The sequence below is a fragment of the Pyrus communis genome, chromosome 4 (assembly GCF_963583255.1).
Source record: "Pyrus communis chromosome 4, drPyrComm1.1, whole genome shotgun sequence".
Classification (NCBI taxonomy): domain Eukaryota; kingdom Viridiplantae; phylum Streptophyta; class Magnoliopsida; order Rosales; family Rosaceae; genus Pyrus; species Pyrus communis.
In genome coordinates, this window is record NC_084806.1 from 13587062 (window position 1) to 13597649 (window position 10588).

The following is a 10588-nucleotide window of genomic DNA, read 5'->3' on the forward strand; positions in this document are numbered from 1 at the left end:
AAGACCAAAAATAGTTCCCCATTTATCATATTGTTTGCCTTTTTTTTTTCACAATGATCCGAAACAAGATAACTGATACGACAAGATTACCTAGTCACCGTGTCTAAATTGTCCATCATCTAGAACCAAACACAGATTTGATTTGCTCTTCAAAATGCCTTCGATGTCATTGATGACAACTACCTCATCTTTTGTGAAAATTTTCTTTCACAAAAAAAAAAAAAATATATATATATATATATATACAAGGTTCTGAAAAACGATAAGTGCTAGTCGGGCAACGGGCTAGCCCCTAGGTGGATAGGCGGGGTCTAGGCAGATTTAGGTAAATTTCTTATATATCTTGTAAATAAGTGCATATTGACACTTACAAAAAATTATACTTCTATAAAATACATAAATAAAATAATAAAAGAATGATAAAATGCAAATAAAATATCTAGCAAGTCTAGAATTTAAACACATATTAAGCATAAATACCATATAACTTAAGACATTTTAAATGACTACATCTAATTTTTAAAGATTAAAAGTAAAAATCCGGTTAGGTGGTTCATAATAAAATAATTCTGAAAAGGTGCATATGCATCCTTTCCCATTTCATAAAGCACCACATGTATGGTGTGATCCCTTCCCTCCAACCCTAGTTCCCAACTTCCCATGCCTTACATCAGCCAAGACCCATACCTCACATCAGCCAAGATCCATGCCTCACATCAACCAAGACAATTAGAGACTCCCAAACCAAGGAATCCATTTTGACGCCTTGAAAACCAGAATCTTCTGTTCTTTTTTATTGTTTTCCTTTTCCTCATCCTCTTCATCTTCTTTCGGTTCCCTTTCTTCTTCTTCTTCTTCTTCTTCTTTCCATTTTCCCTTTGTAAATTCTCCCTTTTTTCTTTGATTGCTCCGCCTAATTTCCATCTTCTTGCTCTATATAATTTTCCAAAACCTAATCATGAGTCCAGTCAATTTCCTCAAGCACAGCGAAGAAATCTGGGCTTCCAGGTCAAAGTTCTCATTTTTTTCCTGCAATTGCACTGTTATTCTAATTCCTTCTACATATCTCTCTCAAGTTTGCTCTTCCCTCACGCTCTCTCGATTTCTCTTTCGTCACCATCGCTGTGTAGTGAGACAGAAAATTTTAACAAAACCGCCGCGGAGGCCGCTTAGCCTGGCGCCTAGCCCGCCTAGTCGGCCGCCTAGGCACCGCATAATACCCATGCCGATTTCTTGAACGTTTTTGAAATAATCGCGGCGGCGGCCTGATTCCCAGCACCTAGGCGGCCACCCAAACCGCATTTTAGAACAATTTATATATATATATATATATATATATATATATATATATTTATGCAATGGTGAACTGTCAATTTAGTTTCTGAATTATCACCTCAGTGAAAATTAGGTTTCTAAACTATCTTTTTTTTTTTTTTTTTTCTCAGAAAAATCAATCCTTGAATTATAAAAATCTGCTAATTACATCCCTAATATTATATTCGAAGCTACTATATTCAATTTTTCGACAATTTAAGTCATGTTATTTGCATGTGATACACATTGGAGGGTAGATTGATAATTTTTCATAAAGAAATAGTGTACGAAGTTGACTTTGGAGGGTAAATTGGTAGGTTTTCATAAGAAATATTGTAAGTTAATTTTGAAGAGTAAAATTGACGTTAGATTCGTAACCTATATGAAATGTTAAGGACTTATACGCGAGAAAATAACAGTATTACACTTTAAAGTGTGTCAAGTGACTTAATTTGACAAAAAAATTAGATAACATAGCTTTGAATATAATAATAGGGATGAAATTAGCAATTTTTAATGAATTTAGGGACTTATTTAAAAAAAACAATGACCTAATTTTTCCTAAGGTGATAGTTCAGAAACTAAATAGGCACTTCACCCTATATGTAAATGTGCAACAATTTACCAAATTAAAGCTCCCAGCACAAGTGGTCTTGTGCTTCTTTTTATTTTTTATTTTAATTTTTTTCATAATTAAAAATAGTGTTAATCTCAATTTACTATTTTAAAATTTTTTTAATTTTCAACATTTCATATATTTAGTTTTTTTATCTCAATTTGGTACCTAAAGTCATAATTCTGATACACTTTCATACATCTGATAAAATTTGCATCGAAACTTCCGTTAACTAATGATGTGACACTCACATAAATCATAAGTGGACGTGTCAATCTGGCCCACGTGAACATTAAAAAAAAATTAAAATTAAAAAAATTAAACCGAAATCTAAACCCTCCTCTCCCCTTCTTTCCTCGACTCCGTACTCGGATCTTCTCTGGAACATCCACTGCGGAGCCTCCGGATCTTCTCCCCCGTTCTCTCTTAATTTCAGTCAATTCCCCTCGGTCTTCCTGCTCTCTTTCCTCCATGTCAAAATTTCACCGAAGAAAAACTGAACCATGATAGTGCCGAATTACTATTGACAAAAGATTTCAATTCCAACCAAATTAAGACAAATAATTGATGACCCAATTTGAATTTTGATCCAAATTTAACAACCCAATTATTGAATTTTTGTTTTAATTTCTTGAATAGGTTCTTCTTTTCTGGTAAAAACCCTAAGTTCAAGCGAAAGGAAATCGAGGTTTTTTCATCCATGGCGGCAATTTAGAAAGCGGGATCAGTGGCTTCGCCGCCACTAGTCATTGAAGCTAGTGTGGCAGTCCGTGTTCAACAACAACTTCAGGGGGTTTGGGGCTTATGGACCACTTGGGCGGCTGGAACACGGTGCTGATGCTCGAGACAGAGGAGCAACTCGCCATCGTTGACCGCGAAGCAGGCGGTAGTTTCGACGCCTCGCCTTCAGCTCTGCCTTCTCCGGGTAAAGCTGCAGTTGCAGCAGCGAGGGGAGAAAAGGGACAAGGGAAAAGGGAAAGGGAAAGAAAAGGGGGAGAAGTTTCGAGGCTCTTCAGCCACAATCTAGAGAGAGAAGGTGAATTTACAGAAAGAAATTGAGGAAGAAGGAAGGTTATGCGAAGATTAGGAAGAATGGAGGTATAGGTGCGCTTGTTTGGGGGGGGGGGGGGGGGGGGGGGGTGGGGTTTGTGGGTGGGTGGGTGCGGTACTGGGTGAGGTTAGCTGTTGTGGGAGTTGAAGACGTAAACGGAAAAGGAGAGAGAGGTTTAGGTTTAGGTTTAGTTCTTTATCTTTTTAAATTTTAATTTAAAATTTTTAAAATTTTTAATTTTAACAAATGTATGAAAGTGTCATAGAATTATGATTTTAGGTACCAGACTAGGAAGAAAAAAACTCGATGCATGAAATGTTGAAAATGAAGAAACCTCAAGATAGTAAACTAAAATTAACTTCTAAAAATAAGTTTCGAACCCAAAAGCATAAGGGATGCAAGTAGGTACCTAGCCACCACACCATGCGTTATTTATAATTCTTTTGAGTTATATTAGTTTATCAGAAAAAATAAAAAATGTAAAAGAATATGTATGAACCTATATATATTTTAGACCTAAGGGATATTCCTACAAGTGGTAAGATGTACAGTCGACTCACTTGCCGTTTGTGGGGCTCCGGATACGAGTGAGCGAAAGGGGAGGAGGAAATTAAGAAATTGAGGAGCAATTGACTCAAAAAACTAATTAGTCCCCTTCTAGCCTAAAAAGGGCACCAATAAGTATGGAAATTTCTTGTTGAGTTATGTAGTGAAAAGCAAACTAACTTAGTTACAAGAAATATGCATTTAACAATGAACAACAATGCCACATTCACGAACAGACGGTGTCACCATAATAATTTTCCTAAACAATGTTCACAACTTTAATTTTAAGGTTCTAAAAGACAGTAGACACTAGTCAAAAGGCAGGCTGAGGCCTAATGCCTAGGCAACTGGGCGATGCCTAGACCGATTTAAGTAAATTAGTTATATATCGTATAAATAATTGTTTGCTTATACTTAAAAAGTACATAATTTTATTGGAATACATAATTTTAAAGTATTAGCATAATGAAAATATAGGGAACATACATATAATTTGTGTTTATCTGAGTATTCAACAAGTCTCTTACAATTTATTGAAAATTAAATGATTTTTTATCTAAGTAAGAGTAGCTACCTAGGCGGTTGTCTAGATGGGTCTAGACACACTATTTTAATTTCAAATATATAGGACGATGGTTAGCCACCTAGTACCTAAACGGGACCTAGACGACGCTAAATGAGAATTTTAAGAACAGGGTTTAGTTTCCTTGTTTTTTTTTATTTTTTTTAATTTTTTTTTGTGAGATCAAAGTCCTACCCTAGAAAGTAGAAACAAAAGATCCGCGAGTTCAGAAATCCCGTAGTCCAACCTGCCTCCAACTCTCTTTCAAGCATGCCTTTCCTTTTTGAAACAAACCTTTTTCTTGCGTATCAAGTTCCTCCACTTCCTCCCCTAACAAACCGCACACGGCATCCCCCGTGAACCCTAAAACTCCCCTGTCTCTCCCAAAAGCACAAGTGCCTGCCCCAATTCCAGATTCAAATCCCCAAATTGTAAAAGAAATATTAATAAAACATCAAATAATCATAAACGAATCACCGTCCCAGGCATTCTTCACGCCGTATCTTCAATGTCCATTAAAATTTTCGATGGTGCAAACTGAATCGGATTCAAATTGAGGTTTTGATTTGTTAGGTTTTTTTTTTATATTAATGTTCGATAGTGAGAGATGTGAGTGAAATCGGGTTGGAGCGGTTGGGTCCAGTCCGGTGGTTTCCGGGGATGGTCAGATATGGCTCGAGAGGGGGAAATGGTGCCGGTGGATCCACAGTCGGCGGTGGCGGTGAAGAAGAAGTCCTCTCGGAGTTGGGTTTTATTGGACTGTACTGGAAAGGCTACAGTCTTGGACGTGGATAAGTATGCCATCATGCACAGAGTTCACATTCACGCTCGCGATCTTCGCATTGTCGACCCTTTGCTCTCTTACCCTTCCACCATTCTCGGCCGTGACAGGGCCATAGTTCTCAATTTGGAGGTGGTGCTTATTTTGGGTGTTTTTTTCTTTTTAATTTGTTAATTTTTTATGTTTTTTTGTTATTGCTGATAAATTGAATTGGGTTTGTTTGTTTTTGGCTGTGCAGCATATTAAAGCAATAATCACCGCTGAAGAGGTTAGCCTTTCTCTCTCCCTCTCTCGATAAATTCGTTTTCTTTTACGACGGAGTTAATTTGTTTTGGGTTTTGAGGAATCACAGAGTTTGAATTGGCTAGACATCAGCATTAATTTTGTACTTTGTTCCGCGGATAGAGATTGCTGATTTAAGAGAGAAGCAGTAATTGTGTTGTATGACTAGTTATTTGATACCCAAAATTAGTATTAATTGTTTTGGGGGAGAAGTAAGTAATGGGAGTAACTAGATAGGTTGTGCAAATTCAGACTATAGAAAATTCGTTTCCTGTGTAGGCCATCTTTATCTTCTAGGAAAAAGAAAAGTATATGCGGTCCTTTCTATGAGCTGGAGCTCTTTTGCAGATGATGATTGTTAGCTTGTTATGGGACAGGTGCTGCTTCGGGATCCATTGGATGAAAACGTTATTCCGGTTGTTGAAGAGCTTCAAAGACGGTTGCCTCCTGTTAATGCCAATTGTGAAAGTCAAACAGATGGGAAAGAGTTCCCTGCTGGGCAAAATGATATTGAGGCGGGTGATGAAGATGGTATGACATTGATTTCAAAGATTTTCATTGAAAATTGGCTTCTGTGACAGTCATCAGTGTTCTTGGAAATATACAAAAGTTTGCATTCATCATTCTACACATCAAAACTTTTGATTTGTGGTCTGTGATATCTGAATGATCTAGATTATGTAATGTAGAGTCTCCATTTGAGTTCCGGGCCTTGGAGGTAGCTTTGGAAGCAATTTGTAGTTTTCTTGCTGTACGTACGACAGAACTTGAGACTGCTGCTTATCCTGCCTTAGATGAACTTACTTCTAAGGTAGGACTTGAGTTTTCTCTTATTTTTGTTTTGTTTCTTTGTGTCGATTCTTTGGTTGCTGCCTGTCTCTGCTTCTTGTGGCCTTTGCAACCGAAATTTAAATAAACAAAGAAAATGAATGAATTCATTCACTGATAGTAGCATTCAGGCATGTCCTTTGTCAGCATAGGCTATGTCAGAATATTTCCTACTTAAGTAGTATATAATGAAGTCTAGGATTGTCTACATTTTGGTGTGAAGTTGAGTCAAAGAAGAGATTCTGGATATTATGCTTCACACTTTGGTTAATTTTGGTAGGCCTCTGGCTTTGCATTCTGGCTGTTAACCTGAATATTTGGCTTCATAGAAATATTCGCTTGCATATTTGCCTGCATGGTTTTGTAAGCTAAGCATCTTTAGCTATGAGAGAATATTTCTCTCACTTGTCCTCATATTAAAGAAAATAGTCTCTCAATTATATTTCTTCCTCTAGTTGGCACTTTTCTTATTTAGTAAAATATCCACCCCTTCTGCCTGCAGATTAGCAGCCGCAATTTGGATAGGGTTCGTAAATTGAAGAGTGGAATGACGAGGTTGACTGCTCGGGTACAAAAGGTATATGAACATTCTGTATAATGTGCATAAATGAATAGTAGTTCTTGCCTTTGTGAGGGTTATTGAATTAAATGCAATAAGTAGGAGATCATGATTCCCTTCCACCTGAATCAACACTGGTTATTGTGTTATAAGTCGCTGAGCATGTTAAAGCATTTGGATGAAAATCTAAAACGGTTATCAAGATAAAGATATGTAAGTAAATCAGAATGCCGTATTAAGTATCAACCGTTGTTGAATTTTTATCCAAGGGCTTAGAACATGGTAATGTCTTCATATACTACAGACTAGCAAGTATTTGAGCACTTCCCTATAGGTGACTATATATACATAATTACAAATTATGTAAGTATGTGTGTGCATGCTTTTGCACACACCAAGGTTCTTAGATGAGGTCCCTACATGTTGTTTGGAAAAGTTCAGTGTAGGATAGCTTTTTCTGTAAAGTACTGATAACGGGAAGTTTACTATCTGGGTTACATACAGGACATGGGTGAAATCTAGTTAAACTTGTATAGATCAGAGTGAAAATTTCACAATCAATGTAGAAACTTCTCAGTGAACATCCCGTGCAGAAAACTACTTCAGACCTTGGAGTGTAAATTAGTTGCATGAAAATGCAGTTTTTATTATTTCTGTAAATCACATTTTTTCTGTTGTGTATCTCATATTGAATTTGCAGACTATGCTATTAAAATGATTTTTGCAGTGTGGAATTGAACAAAATTTCTTAGTCAGAGTTTGATTGTAGACAACTTATCATTGTCCTCTTTAGTTTTTACTTCTAAATCAAGGTTGGAAATTCTGTATTGCTTATTTAGGTGAGGGATGAGCTTGAGCAGCTGCTGGACGATGACGATGATATGGCTGACCTTTACTTATCAAGAAAGCTGGCTGGTGCATCTTCACCAGTTAGTGACTCTGGTCCTGCCAATTGGTATCCTACCTCCCCCACCATAGGCTCAAAAATATCGCGTGCAAGTAGAGCAAGTATGATCACTGTTCATGGAGATGAGAATGACGTTGAGGAACTTGAAATGTTACTTGAGGTAGGTAATAATGTTGCATACTTCTTGATTGCCTTCTTTTAGTGAAGCTATATACTAAACTGGCAAGCAATACCTTTGCAGGCTTATTTTATGCAGATTGATGGCACCTTGAACAAATTAGCCACGGTATGTGCTAGTTTAGAGGCAAACTTATATTTTTTTCATTGGCTTATGAGGAAAAATTAACCTTAGGATCTAGATTCATTCCACCCTATCCCATGCCAATCATAATTTATAACACTAGAACGAGTCTCCCCCACACAAAGTGCAGTGAAGTACACCATAGTCACAAACTGTCCATGCCCCCAATGGAATTAGGTGGTCCTTAAACACAGTACACTGTACATATTACCTTGAAGGGCAACCCTAGTAACAATGCTGTGAATTATCTATTACCATTGATTCCTAGGTCAGCTTGAAGGGCAAATCAAAAGCAAAGTTATGAGTTATCATGACTTTGACCTATCAAAGCAGAATTATCATGAACGTGAACCTGCAGTTGAGTATGTATGAAATAATCTGTACAAGCACACTACTAAGGAAGCGGCACAGGAATTGCATGTCAAGATCTGATTTTTGATTAAGAGGGGAATGATATTTAGTCAACAAGTGAATCATTAATTTAAATTCACTAAAATCATCCAAGGGTTTTCCATCTGGTCTTTATAGAAAAACTCTTGTAGACATCAAAATCTTCGATTAGTCCTTTTACGTGGAATAGATTTTTTTATCAACATTAACTGCTTAAATCTGAACTTTTGCAGCTGCGTGAATATATTGATGATACAGAGGATTACATTAATATACAGGTGCTTGATTTATGAATCTTAAATTTTTATGATAATATGTTTATGTTTTTATCTAACTTATGGTTTTGTTTTGCAGCTCGATAACCACAGGAATCAGCTGATTCAGGTGCTTTTTTGTCTTCTGATGTAGTGTATCATATTACTGTACTATGCTGGATTCTTTTTCGTTTAATCTCTTTTCTTCTCCTTTTGCTTTCTAAATCTGGAATATCTGTATTTTCTAAGATTACTGTTTATTTTCTTCACATTTCATGGTTGCAGCTTGAGCTTTTTCTTAGTTCCGGGACTGTATGCGTCTCCATGTTTTCATTGGTGGCTGGAATTTTTGGCATGAATATTCCATATACGTGGAATGACGGTTATGGATACATGTTCAAATGGGTACGCAAAGTATTTACTTGTGCTGGTAATCCTTTCTAGTACAACAGTAAAAACATGTCTGAGAATTGAACATTTTTCAATTGACAGGTTTGCATTGTCACGGGAATTTTCTGTGCTGTTGTCTTCGTATTAGTCATATCATATGCTCGCTACAAGGGTCTGGTCGGATCTTGAACATCATAAAGGAGCCCTGCAATTGATCTTTTGAATCTTCTGAAAATAAATAGGTGTCGAGGATTATCCGCAAAGCTATGTGGAGTTAAAATCTCTTGCTGAGTTTGGTGAATTTTTTCCCTTAACCACTGCCGATTATAGCTGCTACGATTATGGAGATTGCAAAGTTTTATAATTGTCAAACATAACAGGATTCCGTCACGAACGCAGACTGAAAAACGAGTCTACAGAATGATTCATATTTCTCGATTTTGGTCCATGATTCTTGTTCTGTTGCACCTAAGTATTTTGATCAAACAGATATATAATGTTTAACTGTAATTAGCAACAATGTTATATGGAGTGATTAATGCATTCCACAAAACTGATCATTTCTCTGAAGAAATATAGGCACTATCAGCTGTAGTGTGACATGATCTGGCAATATTTTCTTATAATCTGTTCGGGCGGAGTTTTTGCTTGTGTGAATTTTCGAGTTCTCGGATTGTTTTGATCTCATTCTGCGTTCGCAAATAGCCATATTAAAACAATAAAACTAAATCGCAAAGTTCTTGCCATTTATTATTACAGTCTACTAGTATTCCTCTTTACTTGTAAGTGAGAGGTCTTACGTTCAATTTTCGTCAAAGGCGAATTTGAACCACATTATTATTAACCTTTTGTGAGGCTAAGCTCACCCCTCCCCCTTAGTGTAATATTGTTTCTTTAAAAAAAATGGTAAAGCCCTTAGGGCAACCCGTACAAGAAGAGCCAAGCAGAGAGTATGCCTAGCACGTGAACGAACTGGTCTAGCAATAGCATAAGTGGAAAGGTTAGAAATGCGTTAACACTCTCTCATTCTTGTCAATGTTTGGAAGTGAAATGCATCCTAAAATTTTGAAAATTCTGAATTATATTGAGGATGTAAGCTTGAACTATTCATAAGTACTGAAATATGTGACCCAATCACCAAAGAAATATATGAGTTGTTCCATGAAAATTGACAGCAAGTGAGCACTAGTTATATAATGAGTAGGTTCTTTGGGCTTTTGGTTCGAGTTTTCCTATATCACGGCTAATTTTAATCTTTCAGATTTTTTTATCATATCCCAAACTGAATATTTTGAAATCTGATCATTCTAAAAAATTAAGAGAAAAAAAAAATGCATACATACTCCAAAAAATTGATGATTAGCTCTCAAATAATCCTAAATATAACTTGAAACCCAAATGCCTTGAACCAAGAACAATATTGCTTTTTCAAGTGGTGAATTACATTGATGGTTAGTGTGAAGACAAAAATCAATCACATTCAATAGGAGAATGACACATGGACTATTAGTTGAATATGGTGGATTTACCCTTGGTGTTGTGAGTAGGGCTGGGCACAGGTCGGATTGGGCCTAATTTTGAAGGGAGCAGATCGGACCCGGGTTTAAAAGAAACAGGCCGGGCCAGGGCAAGTATAACAAATTTTAATACAAGAACAAGACCTAACCCGGCCCGTTTGAAACGGGCTGGTTCAGGCCGAGTCCATGAGTCCATTTTCATTTTTTTTTTGGTTAGAGACGACCTCGTTGAGATCGTCTTCCTCAGCACAAAGGGGATCGAGCTCCCTCATTTGTCCCTGTCTCTCTTG

The 10588-nt window shown here is 36.8% G+C and overlaps 1 protein-coding gene across 1 annotated transcript; it reads left to right on the plus strand.

Annotated features, from left to right (window-relative positions):
- Positions 1-4331: 4331 nt before the first annotated feature.
- LOC137731136 (magnesium transporter MRS2-2-like) lies at positions 4332-9229 on the plus strand. Its single transcript, XM_068470228.1, has 11 exons — positions 4332-5002; positions 5109-5138; positions 5530-5683; positions 5842-5963; positions 6483-6557; positions 7379-7606; positions 7688-7732; positions 8371-8415; positions 8492-8521; positions 8677-8796; positions 8884-9229. Exons 1-11 carry the CDS (start codon positions 4760-4762, stop codon positions 8968-8970), a joined length of 1179 nt encoding a protein of 392 aa, XP_068326329.1. The 5' UTR covers positions 4332-4759; the 3' UTR covers positions 8971-9229.
- The last annotated feature ends 1359 nt before the right edge of the window (positions 9230-10588 follow it).